Raw genomic sequence first — 17,259 nt, forward strand, 5'->3', positions numbered from 1 at the left:
AAACCAAATTCCCGCAGCCCGCAGCCACGGCTCGGCAGACGCGCAACGGTTCCACCGCAGACAAACGGTCCAGATTCTGGGACCCAATCTAACACATGGACCAATTTTAGACGCTTACTTTAATAACAACAATTGTGGTCATTATCGAATCAAGGAAGCCTGGAAGAAATCGTAAAACGAGACGGGCCCGTTTATTTTTAGGACAGTTTTTTTTTTTTTGGCAGGAAAAAAAAAGAAAAAAAAGCCATCCCAACGTGAGCTTGGGACGACCTCGCGTCGCAGCCTTGCGTGGCATCAACCCACTTTCCCTTCCATTTTCCGTCGTCCACGCTACGCTTCCATCCCATCCGTTGGCTGGCCCGATCAATACGGGCGGAGGGATTTGGATACCGAACCAAGGGCCTCCACGAAGCCCAAAGCCTCAACCCTTTTTCCCCCTCGCTGCCCCCATCTCCACAGTCCCCACCTCCGCTCAAAACCCTAAGCGGAAAAGGAAAGCATAAATTAAACGATAAGGAGATCAGCTCGCGCGACGGAGAAGAAGAGGAACCAAGAAAGGCAAGAGCCCGCTCCTTCCCGTTCTCTCCTCCTCCGATCTCTTGCCGCGCCGCAAGATCCCCTCGGTACGTTCTCCATGTCCTCGTCCCTCTCCTTTTCTTGATGGCGATCGGGTTTCGATTCGGGTTAGGGGTTTTCGCTCGGGTTCTCCACTGGATCCTGTCGATGGTTCTGGTGGCAGATCGCGATCTTTTCTTGTTACGTTGTTTCTTGCTGTTTATAATCCTGTGGGGTTTTTGAGCAGGGCGCTGCTCTATATGCTTCCAAGAAAGAGAGTTGTGGGAGCCGAGGTTGAAGACCAGGTCGCGGACGCAAGCTTGCTGAAGAAGACGAGGGCGGACGGCTTGATCTCTTCGGCTTCTACGGCATCGGCCGCGGAGGAGAGCAACCACAGCGGGACAGCCAACGGTATGGACATGGACTGCGACGCCAACGGGAGCAACCCTGCGGAGATCGACGAGGACCTCCACAGCCGGCAGCTTGCCGTGTATGGGAGAGAGACGATGCGCAGGCTCTTCGGCTCCAATGTTCTCATCTCTGGGCTCAACGGTCTTGGGGCGGAGATAGGTAAATTTGGGGATATCCTGATCTTTTGTGCGTGTTTCTTTCTTTACTTCTTTCTTGGTATCGATCTGATTCTGGATGGAATTATTCAACTCGATGTTGCTTAGAATCGGTTTCTTTATTCGTGTAAATCATGGTTCCTCGATCTTCTCTGGTTTACAAATGAACTTCATTTATTGATTGTTAATGATGCCACGGAAGGCTCTAATCAGGAGGTTTTCTTTATTCTTTTCTTGATTTGGTTTCAATTCAATATTTTCTATGTTGGATCATTTCTTCTGGGGTATTGCCCATCAGGGGCCCACTATTAACGGTGTCACGTATAACAGTGTGGTTGATCATTTCATTGATCTAGCAATGTTAAATTTTGCTATTCCACGATGCTGATTTACGTGACTATAGGTTGGGTCACGAGGTTTTCTTGATTTCTAATATTTTCACTAACCTGACCGCTGATTTCTGTCTTGTGGTATTTCTCTTTCTATATGCATCTTTTTTGCGTGGATGTTGCTTCTATTTAGATGCTGCTTCTTTTCTGTTGGTTTTGAGATGGATGTTTGCACCAGACTAGTAAATCTTTTCTTTATCTTTTCTGTTAAGTATGATTTTGTTAAGATATGCGGTCAATGTTACTCTTGCTGATCTTGGATATCTATAGCAGCAAGCTATCAGTTGTGAATTTCGTGTCATTGTATGCATAGTTTTTTGTTGGTAAATATTTTATGGAGTGTCTTGGACTCGATCTGATATTCATTTTGTTCTTGCAGCGAAGAACCTTGTTCTTGCTGGTGTGAAATCTGTGACCCTGCACGATGAAGGGAATGTGGAATTTTGGGATTTATCCAGCAATTTTTTCTTCTCTGAGGGTGATGTTGGTAAGAACCGAGCTCTTGCTTGTGTTCAGAAGCTGCAAGAGCTCAACAATGCTGTTATACTTTCTACGCTAACAGAAACTTTGTCCAAGGAGCACATTTCTAATTTCCAGGTTTGTTACTTACACAATAAACTGTAGTTCATGTCTTTTTAGCTGTGATTTCTGTTGTAACTTTATATTGGTGACACTGTAACAGATATCTTTGAAACTACTACCATATGGTGTGCATGATCTTAATGACTGTTCATGTTCACATACACTTGCTGTGATGTTGATTTTACATGGAATCTGTACTCATTGCATAAGTAAATTTCAGTGGTGCCTAAGCATTCTTTATAGAAATTATTATGGTCATGACTTTTGAAGCCCGAGGTATCACAGAGATAGAAATGCTTTTAAGATGTAATTATGTGTCTGGTGTACCTCCTATATTGATACTTATGATGTTTACTTAATACTCTTGAAGAAATGAACCTGGATGTTCAGGACGTATCTGGTAATTATTCATGATCAGTGGGTCATGTAACATCCTTATCCAGGTTTTGACTGTGGGTGTTAAAAATTAGGTCTTCAAAATAGTGGATTTTCATGGATTAGCGAAACATCAAAATATGGAATGGCTGTTGATATGAAGGGGTAGAACCTGTTGTGGTTTTTCTTATAATAATCTTGTCAAATTTTTCCATCCAAAAAAAAAAAAAAATTCTGGTTGAATTCCTATAATACTTTTTAAAACTAAATATTGATATTGGTGATATGCCAATTATGAACTAGTGATCACAACCATCTAGGGTGTCTTGATGCTTTTGATGTTTATGCATCCACTAATCATTCGCTAAATAGATGCTGTAAGATTTACAATCTTGTGAATATCTGGCAGTTGAGCTACAAAGAGATGTCACTTTTTTTGTTTTTTGTTGTTGTTGTTGTTGTTATGGTTTGTCATTGACAAAAAAGTTACAGTTGAAATTTCACTCGGTTTGTAAATTGTGTTTTCCTAATAATAAGCTTTGTAACATCTTTCGAGAAGTGGTTGTATCATGGATATAAGATATGACTCTATGGACTTATAGGAATCAACTATATGTCCATCTTTGATGCAACAATCAATTGTGGATAATGTAATCTTGTGTTTTTTTGTTGCCCCCTGGTGAAAGTCACTAATTTTGATGGATACATACGAGAGTGGATCATTTTTCAGACTATGACCTAAAGAGCTAAGAAGATCCCTTTGTATGAGTTATTTATAGCCATTGGATTTGAATTGATTGGATTTATTTAATTACCAAACATACACAAGATGATTATTATTGTTATCACCATTGTTACTGTGAATTATAAACTAAAAGAATCTGACATATAGTACTTTTGATTTGGATTGTGTTTGTAGTATTTTTGTATTTCTAAGTGGATTCACAATGTTTTGCTTCTTTTGCTCTTTTTTAATAACTTTTTGTCCTTGGATATTTATCCTCCACATGTTGTTCTACCAGTACTATTTTTCTAGTGGCTACTTGTATATCCAACTTGGTCCTAAACGGCCACATTCAACTCTACATTTGAGTTACTTTCCACTAAATCCAAGCTTGCTTTGTTATCTTATGTTCTTTTCTTGTTTGTTTGTTTGTTTGTTTTGTATTCCTTCATTTCCCTTTCTTTTTCAGAAATTTGGTTGGATCTTATTGTGGTGAGAGGTGGGTAAGGGTTGTTTTGGTTGTCACCCGCACGGGATGTAACCTTGTTAGTGACATGAGCAATGGTTATTTAGGTTTGGTTGTCTTTAAGAAGTAGTTTGGCACAGTTGCACCTGATTGGAATTGGAGTAGTAAGGACAGGAGCAATTACATGCAATGAAGCAAAAGCATGCAAAGAAGTCAACTCTATGAAAGAAGATTGGATATGCTACTTGCAATATTGGAATTTTGACTTGAAAAGGTAGAGTTCGTGAATAGGATGAAAGCGGATTGATATTTTTTGCTTACAAGAAACCAACGGAATGATAGCAACTTTAAGGACATCGGTGATGGTTATAAACTTATATATTTAGGCAAAAAAGAAATGAAGGATGGTATTTTAAATGTGAAAAGGATTTGAAATAGACTAGCAGCTATTAAGTTAGTTTTATATGAGGAGGATTCTTACTGTTGCAAGAAGGCTAAACAATTTTGATAGGAGATTGATGGAGCAACGCAAGGTACTGTGGAGGAAGAAAGGACAATTATAGGTGGTGAGCCACATGGACATGTAGGTACGAGTGGCATGGGATATAAGAGTACGTGGTGGATATGGGTTTAATAATAGGAATTTAGAGGGAGATTCGATTCTTTTGAGTTTCCATTGGCTTATGATCTATCTAGCGATTGGACATACGTATGTTAAGAAGAGAAACAAGTAATTGGCAACCTTTTAGAGTTGATCAAATTTGTAACAAATAGATTGCTTTTTCATTTGGAGAAAGGGGATCATCTTGCAAGATTGTGAGATGATATCCAAAAGATGGCTTGACGACACAACATAGGCTACTAGTCTTAGAGGTGTATACTTGTGCAAGAAAAAAGAAAAAGTAATGAACCAATGGTAAGATGGCGGAAGTTAAAAGCAGAAAATCGCTAAAAAGGAGAACTTGGAACTTGAGAACTGATCCAATTGGAGTATGAGGCCAGCAAGTGATTATTTTGAAAGAGTAGCTAAAGATCTGTGTGTGTTCTTATATATATATAAATTAACTTGATGGTGGAAATATGAGGTACCAGAGGCAATATTATTGCTAATGCTCCAGATGCACAAGGATATGTATTATTTGATGATGATAAAGTCTTGATTAATGAGAAGAACTAGATTAAATGTGACAATCGCTTTATTTAACAAAAGATCCTATATGAGATTGATGGACAACAAATACCACAGAATGATCGGCATCAATTATACAAAGTAAGAGTTGGTTGGATAAAGTGAGTACTTTTGGTGTATTATCTGATTGATGCATGTCTCAGTAACTTAAAGCAAAAGTTTATGGGACAATTTTTTTGTGTTGTATGGAATGTTGGATGACAAAGAGTTAGTGAAGGGAAGTTGAACATAGTAGAAATTAGAATTCCATGATGGATGTATGGTAAAAGTAGAAAAGAAAGATCAAGAAGTGAGTATGTTAGAAGAGTAGGAGTTGCACAAATTGTGGACAAAATGAGGGACAAGGAAGAGAAGGCCTAAGGTAACATGGATGGTGGTTGTGAGAAACAATATGTGATAGGACTTGAAATAACATTGAAGATGGCCCTAAATAGGAATGCTGGTAAATGAAGATTTTTTAAGTTGACCTCAAGTCCTTTGGATAGCTCTGGATGATAATGGTCATGGTTATGAGAAAACCCTTTTATAATCATCCAGTTGAAACAGACCAATCCTAATGCATAATTGATGTCATGAAGTGTATGAACACTTTTTTAGTTTTTACTCTTCTCAAGGAGTTTGATTTCCATTTTGACTTGTTGATTACTTGATTTCCTTTTGTAATTGTCATATTTGGCTTGTGAAACTGTAGTCCTAGAGATTCAATTTTCAAATCCATGATTGACATTCCTTGTAACCTTTAACTGCGGGTTTTTAGCTTTATCTCTCTCACCATTCATGCTTCTCATCGATCTTTTGATGCCCATATTGCATCATATAAATTTTCAATAGAAATTTTTGTAGTACTGATAAGGATACAAGTAGGCTTAGTTAAGCTCATCCAACCAGAACCTATTAACCCTTGAAGCTGATTCAAGTGTGGCCTGATGTAAAGCTAATTCAAATTTATGATGTGAGCCTAATTTCACATGTCTTACTAAGGATCCTCTAGCCTTTTGATGAGGAGATGAAGGGAGAGAGAGAGGCGGTGGATTTTGAGAGATTCGAGGATTTTACACAGCTTGTAGTGTAGCGAGAGATATTGTAGGCGACCTCTTGCTAGTGCCAGTATTTCTATTTGCCAATGTTGTCTTCTATTGCTGCTACCAGTTTTGTTTCCTCCAACCATCATTGCAATTTGGACTGGTACCTTTTTTTTTTGGCGATAGATAGCTCTTCAAATTTGATTTGTATTTAATAATTTCTATATCCCAATGGGCCAGATCAGATTAACCTGGACTCCCACAAAGCAAAAATGCACACATGCAAAAGGAAAAAAAAAAAAAGAGTTTGTGCTTGAATTATTGACCCCAAATTTGTGGACTTAGAGAGAGAGAGAGAGAGAGAGAGAGAGAGAGTTTGTGCTCGAATTATTGACCCAAATTTACTATTGATCATACTTATTGACCTGGTGTGATCGGTAATTGCTTGCTAAGGAATACATTATTTTCAAATCATTACTAGTATCTGGATTGGATATTTTCAATCCATATTGACCTGAAGTTATGTACTACATACCTTGAATTTGTTAAAACAAGGAGCATCATATCGTTGCATATTGTGGAGCATATATGATACAAATAGAGAAGGTAACCACCTTGTTACCATTATCTAAGTTTTCTTGGAGCAGTAGTATTTGCAGGGACTTGGTTTGCAGTCTAAAGTATAATTGAAACGTTCGACTACACCCATAAAAGTAATTAGCATTGTTGGATTATTAGTGGTGAAAAGAATTGAGAGACTGGAGGTTTGTGGTGGCAATATTGAAGGGTGACACCTACTATAATTATGGAAGGATATTGATGTTAGATTGCCGTGGTTTCATGCATGCAAACTTTTAAATTTTAAAAATCTAAGTGTAGCGGAAATAAAATCAGATTAAAACATTTTTTAATCTACAAGCATGCACAAGATCTAATCTTAAAACCATGCTACAGGATCTTCATATGATGGACAGGATTCAGAAAATCAAAAGCTGGAATTGGAAACATAAAACGAACAAGATCTAATCTTCATACCTTTGCGCGGTTTGATCTTCATCGTGAACTGATGATTGTAGATGTCTTTTGATTCCTTTGAAGCTGCACAAGCGTCCGGTCTCTACAGATATCCACACGAAGCTTTGATCTCATTGGAGGCTCTTTGATCTCTCCAGAATGCTAGCTCCCTTGCAGAGACTGTTTTCTTGATGGTTGATAAGAACTTTTTCTCTCTTAAGACTCTTTTAGAGAAAGAAGAAGAATAAGAGGAAGATGAGGAAGAAGAAAGAAGATCACATCTCTCTTTTTCTTCCTTAGACCCACGCCTAAGGAGGAGACCTCCAAACTCATGGCCAAGAGAAAACACGCCTAAGAAGGATTAGCATGTAACCTCTCCAAAAACCCACACCCCATAAAGTCACGTATTAGAGAGAAAACCTCCGAGACCAATGTCAAAAAATCAGATCTCATCTTAGGCGTTCAAACCTTTTTGGATTAGGTGAAAACCCATTGGATAAGGCTTTTGGGATGTTGGACGCCTCCCTCTTTGGGATTTCATGCAAGTAAGGGGAGAGGCGTGAAATATTTCACGTGAACACCATGAGAAGGGGCGCGTCTAGATAGGGTGGGCGTGGCTTTCTTTAGGCATAAGAGAGAGGAAGAGAGTCCAATCACACTAGGACTTCAATCCCTAAATGAAAATTGGTTGCACCCAATTAGAGGGAAATCCTAGCCTAACTAGAAGTCCAATTAGATCCCAATCCAATTAGAAATTAGGTGCACTCAAGTCCTAATCAAATAAGGAATTGATCTCTCTTGCAATTGGATTATCTCATAATCTAATTAGGCTTGATCTAATCAAACCCAAATCAAGTCAAACTGAATCCAATTCAATTAGACTTGATTCTAGCCCAATTGCTTAATCAAATCGAGCCAATTAGCAATCCAACTGCTAATTAATTCTCTTATAACTTACTAACTCTTAGTAAGTTTGATAATTGCAACAATTACATTGGATTAATCATTAATCACATTGATAATTAGATCCATAGGCGATTCATAATCGCATTTCAATCATCTGATCAGTCAAGAATCTTTTGTGTGATTTCGTAAGTTCTATTCTATCTGGTAGTGAGATATATCGTGATCCTCATCACAATATTATTGAAACTCCTTTCAATGCGTTGGAACGATTTCAACTCTACTTATCAAGGATCATCGATCATCAAGATGATATTTATGAGTTTCACAATCCATCAATAACATCTAGCAGCATGTAGTGGCAACTCAGCAAAATGGAAGAGATGAACCTCTAGGTGCAGTTATCGTGTGATACAGTCCTTTTATTGTGAGTTCCGACTAGACAGAGGTCAAAAAAAATGTCAAACCTCATCGTTAGTCATATATCAGATTTATTTGACTCGAGTTCATCAAGTGATTTCTCGTGAAAACTTCTTTTCACTAATCACACTATCTTGGCCAAAAATTTTTGAATTCAGTCTTATAAATCGCATAAGACTACTTATCTACCAAGATCGATAGATTTCATGTAGGTGCGTATCTTACTACAACGAACTTACTGCAGCCAATATACATTTCAAAGCTCCATATGGTTAGGAGATCGAGTTATGGTGCAGTCAAACTACAGTAGTCCCATTGTGAATGGTCGAAGCACCGCAGGTCAAGGATCAGTCATACCACTGCAGCATCGAGCAAGTTACTGACGAGTGAGTAGACATCCAAGTGACTTCTCGTCTGGTCACGATCAGTACCGTTGTTCTCCAACAATCACCTGCACTCTTACTCAGTGTCTTCACACTGTAGACTCAAGACTCATCTATCCCGAAGGAAGCAATCCGTGCACTAATCTCACCGGATTATCTACCGTTCTCGTGATGATCCATCGATCGGGAGCAATTTAGAAATTAACCATCAATGACATATATCTTGAATTTTTAACTCTTGAGAATGTGTCATCATCTGTTAATCTCTTGGACGATTTGTGGATACTAAAACATTAACATAAATGGAAAAGCAACTCATTATTATTAATTTAATAAGTCAAAATTACAAACTATGCCCTTAGAGTGTTTACAAGTGTCAGCCAACTTGGCTTTTAGGGCATTTATCGAACAATTGATGGTAAATTCTTTGCACATAGGGGTGGCAACTTGTTGGGATTTGGATCAGATCTCATTGCCAAATACAATGTACATGTTTTACACTCATATCCAGACCTACTTAACAACTCTATATCTATACCCAGTAGTGGATCAAGAAATAATTTGGGAATGGTTCAAGTATTAGGTAGAAATCAGGTTTTCCATGTTTGTTGAGCTATTTTTATGATAATTTTTAAACTATTTTCAAGTTATTAAGTGCATTCAAAACGTTATCTCCTAAGACGTAAGCATCTTTAACGACATCTATCACCATACTCTTATGAAGGGATCCGGTACTGTATGGTTGGGTGATGAATGGCGCATTATGTATGCTCAGTTTCACCAAACACTAGTTACTGCTGGCTTATGGGACTTACATGCTAGAAGGCTCTTCAAATACATCGATCTTGTTTAAATTAGCCAAATCATTATGCCAACTGGATGGTTGGCTGATGAACTTAATCTTTTGGTGGAACCAAACCAAACACATTGAGGCAAAAGTATGAGCAAATAATGATGCCCACACTTCTGGTGGAATTGTCTTTGTTTGTCATCTTAAACTGCTGGAAACCTATATTTTTTTGGCTTTCTTTTTTCATGTTGTTTTTGGGATCACCTGAAAAAGGGTATATGTTGGTATGGAGTATATAATTGGGGAGGCAGTTCATAATTTGTCAGAGATTGACAATTTATGGGCTCATAAACATGTTTCGAGATGTAAATCTTGTGTTAGCAGGCTGCAGAAGGTGTACCTTACAGCTAGACTCCCTCATATCTACTTTACTATTATAGAATTTGCCTGTGTCATGAGTTTACCTAGTGATGTGCTCAATGAATTTGGAAAACTAATCATGTGTTGTCACTGAATACTTACTGCAATTTTTTAAATATTCATTTTAATTTGAGGCTGTTGCTGTGAAGTCTAGATATGTATACATTCTTAGTAATATTTCATGCTTAAATAATCTATAGACCAAGTCCAGCAATTTCAAATGGTAGTCTGCCCTACTGTTTGTTTTCCTCGCCGATGTCTTCCTTGTCTGGGAGTCCAGTCTGTGACCAAATAAATTTTCATATAACATTCTTGCTTGCTTAATTTATTCAATGTGTTATTTTACCTGGCTGTCAAATTGCTTGCCCTTTTATATTGAACTAATATTTGAACATACAGTCACCACCTAAGTTTTGTTAACAAACCATTTTTATCTGCATTAGAGCATCATTGATGGCCCTTATTTCAACTTTAAGCTACATGGAGCGTGAAATCCTTTTTTGTTTTACATTTCTCTTTTCTGAGTATAGCTTCATATCTAACCGCCTGTTTCTCCAGTTCTTCATAGAACTTCATTATAAATTTAACTTGTCCTTGTCCTTGTCAGCAGTTATGTGGTTCACTTTAACAACCTGACTGAGCACACCAAGTTTCTTCATGGTAGGCTTTCGAATGCCAATTATTTGTTGCCTTGATCAAAAGATGCTGCTAACTGGATCCTTAACATGCAATCCTCATCCTTTCTATTTATATGTGAAGGCTTGTTCTTCTCTTTCCCGAGTTTTTAGAAAATAGAAGCAACCATCCTTTACAAGATTAGTTATTTTCGTGTTGAGTCATGGTGCTTTCGGTGTCTTGATAAAAGCATTATATTTTTAATCTTGCCTTGCCTGCATCCTTCAGGATTAATGTCAGGAAAATTTTTAAAGAGAGTATTTTCCACTTCAAAGAACCAGTCAATCCAGTTGGTATCCATTTCCCCTTTTTTCCATCTTCAAATCCTTTTTGTAACCACCTGTACATGGTAGGAATTCTGGCCATCAGGTAACATTTATGAATGGATGGTAATAATTAATATGATGGATTACTATCACCTCTAATATTTGTTCTCTGTGGAATTAATGGTCTGGTCAATATGTTTACGACATATGAATTGGTTTTGAATTTGTGCTTAATATATTTGTTCCATATTCAGATACCACAAAAGAACAGCATTGTAGGCTGCTGTCCCTAAAATAGTTATAATCATCTTTTCATAATTTAGAAATAAATGCATAATCTGGCCCTTGATTACAAAAATGGAAATGGCAAACTATATTGCATCTAGCTTCATATGAATATACATGCATACATATGTACATACACTCACACTGTATCCCTCAGTTATGCTTAATGACATTATTGTAGTCCTTCCATACAGACACACACTCTGTATCCCTCAGTTATGCTTAATGACATTGTTGGAGTCCTTCCATCACTAAATTGTGATAACTATTTTGTCTTTCGGGAATTAATGCATTCTCTAGCCTCGAGAAAATAGAAACTACAAATCGATGCAACCATACCCTATTTTTTTGAAAAAAAAAAAAACTATCATTCTGAATTTTGCATCAGTGTTTGTGTTACTTGTATAAGTCACCCTTGAGCTTGTTTTGCAGGCTGTTGTTTTCACTGATATTAGTTTGGCAAAAGCAATCGAGTTTGATGATTACTGTCACAGTCAGCAGCCTCCAATTGCTTTCATTAAAACTGAAGTCCGAGGCCTTTTTGGGAGTGTATTTTGTGATTTTGGCCCAGAGTTCACGGTGGTTGATGTTGATGGTGAGGAACCACATACAGGTATTATTGCATCCATCAGCAATGACAATCCTGCACTTGTCTCCTGTGTTGATGATGAGCGGCTAGAGTTCCAGGATGGGGATCTTGTTGTCTTTTCTGAGGTCCAGGGAATGACAGAGCTAAATGATGGAACGCCTAGAAAAGTTAAGAATGCAAGGCCATTTTCATTTGCTCTTGAAGAAGACACAACCCGGTTTGGTGCATATACCAAGGGTGGTATAGTTACACAGGTAAAGCAACCTAAGGTCCTCCAATTCAAATCTTTAAAAGACGCCCTCAGGGATCCAGGGGATTTCCTTCTCAGTGACTTCTCCAAATTTGACCATCCACCTTTATTACACTTGGCTTTTCAAGCTTTGGATAAGTTTAGGCATGATTTGGGGCGTTTTCCTGTTGCTGGATCTGAGGATGATGTTCAGAAGCTAATCGCTTTGGCTGTCAGTATTAATGAAAGCTTGGGTGATGGTAAGCTGGAACAGATTGATGAGAAGCTTCTGCACTATTTCGCACATGGTTCCAGTGCCATTTTGAATCCTATGGCTGCAATTTTTGGTGGTATTGTTGGACAAGAAGTTGTGAAAGCCTGCTCTGGGAAATTCCATCCTCTTTTCCAGGTGAAATTCCAGGCTTCCTATATACATTTGTTGTGAAAATTCAGTTACGTGTTATGCAACTCCTAATGATTTTTTAAATTCTAACATATATGCTATGCAAATCTTGGCAGTTCTTTTACTTTGATTCAGTCGAATCCCTCCCTACGGAACCTCTGGAGCTCGGTGACTTGAAGCCAGCGAACTGCCGCTATGATGCTCAGATCTCTGTGTTTGGATCAAAACTTCAAAAGAAACTGGAAGATGCCAAAGTATTCATTGTAGGTTCTGGTGCTCTAGGATGTGAATTCCTGAAGAACCTAGCATTAATGGGAGTTTGTTGCAGCCAGGAAGGGAAGCTAACCATAACAGATGATGATGTTATCGAAAAGAGTAATCTCAGCCGTCAATTTCTTTTCCGTGATTGGAATATTGGGCAGGCAAAGTCTACTGTAGCTGCTTCAGCTGCCATGGCAATCAACCCAGCTCTCCATGTTGAGGCTCTTCAAAACAGAGCAAGCCCAGAAACAGAAAACGTGTTTGATGATGCATTTTGGGAGAACTTAGATGCTGTTATTAATGCATTGGACAATGTGACTGCGAGAATGTACATTGATGCTAGGTGCTTATATTTTCAAAAGCCGCTTCTGGAATCTGGAACTCTAGGTGCCAAGTGTAATACACAGATGGTCATTCCTCACTTGACTGAGAATTATGGGGCCTCCAGAGATCCACCTGAGAAACAGGCTCCTATGTGCACGGTTCACTCTTTTCCTCATAACATTGATCACTGCCTGACATGGGCTCGATCTGAGTTTGAGGGTTTGCTTGAGAAAACACCCAATGAAGTAAATACTTTCCTATCCAACCCCAGTGCATATGCTTCTGCAATGAAAACTGCAGGTGATGCTCAGGCTAGAGATCTTCTTGAACGTGTACTTGAATGCCTTGACAAGGACAGATGTGAGACATTCCAAGATTGTGTCAGATGGGCGCGACTAAGGTGAGGCTCTTATTCTAATGGAACATCATATTTTACAAAACATACGATAAATTCCATTAGACACATTCATTTCCATCTGTATATGAAAAAAATGCGGTCAAACCTAGGATAATGTTTTCTTGACAACCTACTAGTCTTAATGAAAATTTCTTTCTTAATGGCTTGATAAAGTGCATACAGATTTAAACAGCTGGTTTGTTTTATTTGATTCTTTTTTCATCCTTTTGAATTGGCACTTTTGTTTTCCATTTTAAGCTAATTCCACTTTTTTTCATATTCAAGGCTTTGCATTTTTTTGTTTCTTTTATGTACTCTAGATTCTTTTTTATTTAATTCTCAGGTTTGAGGATTACTTCTCCAATCGGGTGAAGCAGTTAACATTTACTTTCCCTGAGGACTCGGTCACGAGCACAGGTGCACCATTCTGGTCTGCTCCTAAACGTTTTCCACGACCTTTGCAGTTCTCATCTAGTGACACCAGCCACCTCCACTTCATCATGTCTGGTGCCATATTAAGAGCAGAGACGTTTGGAATTCCCATACCTGATTGGGCCAAGATGCCAAAGAAGTCGGCTGTTGCTGTTGATATGGTTGTAGTCCCTGATTTTCGGCCCAAGGAGGGAGTTAACATTGTAACAGATGAGAAGGCCACTAGCCTGTCTAGTGCCTCCATTGATGATGCTGCTGTCATCAATGATCTCATTGCAAAGCTGGAAGAGTGTGCCAAGAAGCTGACCCCTGGATTTCGGATGAACCCAATTCAGTTTGAGAAGGTTGCTTTCTATCACAAAGTTGCATGTCATTTTTTCTCTCGAAGCATGTCTTTATATTTTTGCTTGTGCAGTCAAAACTTGTAGAACTTCTTGTAACAATGTTGGCACAGATAGTTTTATCTCCCAATCTCTGGTTACTGTGCTTTGAGTCTCAGCTTTAATTTTTTCTCATTTTAATTAACAGTTTAGCTTTTCTAAATTGTTTAGTCTTTATTTTCATGATTAATGGTTTTTTTGATATTTTCATATCTTTTAAATTATAAACAAGTTCATGCTACTTCATGCTGTCAAATTTTTGGCCACAAGGTTCAGTTTCTCTATTGCTTGCAATTTCTCCTTGTTTTCAGAGTGCGAAAAATGGTTCTGATTTTAATCAATTGACTTGTAACTTGCTCATGAGGGACTACTGAGTTTCTTTGGTGGTTTAGTTTCATTTTAGAACCTGCATCTCTATATGTTCTTTCAGTTACAATACTTGTCCCAAGTATTCATGAATTTTTAGTATTTCTTGTATGGATTCTTATTTGTATTGCGGGAATAATTTAGCTTCTAAAAACTGATACATCATTCTTTTGTTTCACTTGGAATGAGATTTTCTTATTTACTGAACTTTACAGGATGATGATACAAACTACCATATGGACTTCATAGCCGGTCTCGCTAACATGCGTGCACGGAACTATAGTATTCCCGAAGTTGATAAGCTGAAGGCCAAGTTCATTGCTGGGAGGATTATCCCAGCCATTGCCACTTCCACAGCCATGGCGACTGGTCTTGTCTGCCTCGAGCTTTACAAGGTTCTTGCTGGTGGGCACAAGGTGGAGGACTACCGAAATACCTTTGCTAACCTTGCACTTCCTCTGTTCTCTATGGCCGAGCCGGTCCCACCCAAGACTATTAAACACCAGGACATGAGCTGGACTGTCTGGGATCGCTGGATGATCAAGGGTGATCTTACCCTCAGGGAGCTTCTGCAATGGCTTGAGGACAAGGGCCTAAATGCCTACAGCATCTCGTGTGGTACTTCTTTGCTTTACAATACCATGTTCCCTAGGCACAAGGATCGGATGGACAAGAAGGTAGTTGATGTGGCAAAGGAGGTGGCCAAGGCAGAGGTGCCGCCATACAGGCGCCATCTGGATGTTGTGGTGGCCTGTGAGGATGATGAGGACAATGACATTGATATTCCACTAATTTCCATTTACTTCCGGTAATTCAGTCTATCAAATCAAATGAAACCTGACATGTGAAAAATCCTATTTTCCATGTCTGTTTAGTATATTGTACTTTGAAAAAAATGAATGATTCTCAGTGTCTTTAAGAGTCTTAATCATATTGGAAACAAGGCGGGAGTGCTTGTTAACTCTGATCCCCTTTGCCTGAGTTAATATACTTCAAAGGACCAGAGAGGCATGCTAGATGGAATTGCTTGCCTATTTCACGTTGCTTTGCTGCTAGCCATCCGTTGATTTGGCTCAACGTTGCGGGTATCATGTAGGCTGGTTCAATGAATACGTGCGGTCGTGTTCAAATGATTTGTGTGCATGCTTGCAAAATTAATCCTCATGATGGTGAGACCATTTCATTTATAGTGGCTTGAGGTTAGTCTCTTCAAGGCTTGTGTTCTTCCTGAATTTGTACTTGTACCATTTAAATATCGTGCAGCGTGTAGGCATAATATTTATGGGAAGGGATGTAAAATGCTCCTTCAGAAAAAGTGGGAGGATGTGAAATGTCAGATGATACGTTTTTATGTTATTTCTTGTCATCTCTTGCGACTAATTAAACAAACCCAGGACACCTGAAAGGCTGGTTGAGGTTGGGATTTTGGCTAAATTTGATACAGCTACAGTGGATGAATGTCTTCAAGATCTACAGATAAGTTGGTATATTAAAGAATTTTATGCGGTAATGCATTTAAGGTGATGGATCGTAAATTGATGCTGTGGTGATCTGTTGGTTTTACAGGTACTTATAGTGTGGAACCTTGAACCTGTAGCTATTTGTTGGGATGTATCGATCGAGGGTATGTCGGTCGGGCAGATTTTTTCTGCCCTTCCGACCGACTGCACCAGGGGGTTTGGTGTCCGACTCCCGCGACATGCCCGACTGACCGTAGGAGGGGTCCGAAGCTCTACCCGACGTCCCTCAACTGGCAACCGACCCAAGGTCGGTCGACTCCAGGCGCCGTACAATCGTCAGAGACTATCAGTCCTGACAACGGCATGCGGCACTACCGTCTAGCGGCATTATCCCATCTATGGCATTGTCAATCCTAGTGATTTGACGGTCCCACGGCGATTTGACACTTTTACGGCGACTCTGACAGTCTACAGTGAATTGACAATTCTTCAATTGTCCGCGCCATTAATGACGGCGCCATACCATGCTCCACTATATATATCGGGGAAGGCAACAGTGCAGGGGAGGATTCCGAAAACTCTCAGGCTTGCTCCTTCTCTTTTTCTTTCTCGATTGAGCTCTCTGCCTTCATTTCACTGTTGCCTAGTCTCCTCTCTGACTTGACCGTCGGAGGGTCCCCACCGGAGCCGCCTCCGGTCAGTGTGGACTTTCTTTTGCAAGCGCTCGTTCCCGGCGACCAGGCGACGAGGAGATTGGCTGCAACAGATTGGCGCACCAGGAAGGGGCGACACTATCCCCATGAAATTCGAGATGACAAAGACGAGAGCTCAGCGATCGAGGGTCATCGGGTCGGCGAGGCACTCTTCCCGCCGGGAAGAGGCCTCTCCTCCACCCTTCGCGGTGGAACCCAGCTCTTCGCACTCCGTGGTGATCACGGAGGCGCAGATCGCGGCGATCGTGCGACAGATGATCGTGCTGACGGACGCGGTCAAAAGCCTTCAGCAACAGCCGGTCTAGCTGCCACCATCACCGGTCGGGCAACCGACGGCACGTCCGATGCCCTCCAGGAGCAGCCGCCGACTCTCGCGTCGATCTCCGTCGCCTCCGCAGGAGCACCTGCCACAGCGCTCCCACGGAGAGGAGGAGGGGCGGCCGCGGCGCGACACCCATCGGCCCCGACGGCATTCTCCCTCCCAGCTGGAACGAGCGAGGAAGGAGAAGCGACCGCGAACGCCGTCCGCCTCTCTCTCGGACTCTTCTGGAGACTCTACTCCTGGGGTCTCCCAGCACCGACGGATTGACGACTACGAACGCAGGTTCGACGAGATCGACCGTCGGCTTGCCCAGTTGCAGGTGGACGGACAGAAGTCCTCGAACGACGTTGACTTCCAGA

The 17,259-nt window shown here is 40.1% G+C and overlaps 1 protein-coding gene across 1 annotated transcript; it reads left to right on the top strand.

The window, feature by feature from the left end:
- Positions 1-385: 385 nt before the first annotated feature.
- LOC105034409 (ubiquitin-activating enzyme E1 1-like) lies at positions 386-15,372 on the top strand. The gene is made up of 7 exons (XM_019846995.3): positions 386-623; positions 803-1,125; positions 1,890-2,107; positions 11,457-12,251; positions 12,362-13,230; positions 13,571-14,003; positions 14,621-15,372. The coding sequence occupies exons 2-7, from the start codon at positions 816-818 to the stop codon at positions 15,215-15,217; spliced, it is 3,222 nt and encodes a 1,073-aa protein (XP_019702554.2). The 5' UTR covers positions 386-623; positions 803-815; the 3' UTR covers positions 15,218-15,372.
- Positions 15,373-17,259: the final 1,887 nt, after the last annotated feature.

The sequence above is a fragment of the Elaeis guineensis genome, chromosome 10 (genome assembly GCF_000442705.2).
Source record: "Elaeis guineensis isolate ETL-2024a chromosome 10, EG11, whole genome shotgun sequence".
Taxonomy (NCBI): Eukaryota; Viridiplantae; Streptophyta; class Magnoliopsida; order Arecales; family Arecaceae; genus Elaeis; species Elaeis guineensis.

Bases quoted from the DNA above. Each gene is read 5' to 3' on its own strand.
- LOC105034409 (XM_019846995.3), top strand. From the start codon at position 816: ATGCTTCCAAGAAAGAGAGTTGTGGGAGCCGAGGTTGAAGACCAGGTC. The intron at 13,231-13,570 runs GTGAGGCTCTTA...TTTAATTCTCAG, and splicing joins GTCAGATGGGCGCGACTAAG to GTTTGAGGATTACTTCTCCA. The intron at 14,004-14,620 runs GTTGCTTTCTAT...TGAACTTTACAG, and splicing joins ACCCAATTCAGTTTGAGAAG to GATGATGATACAAACTACCA.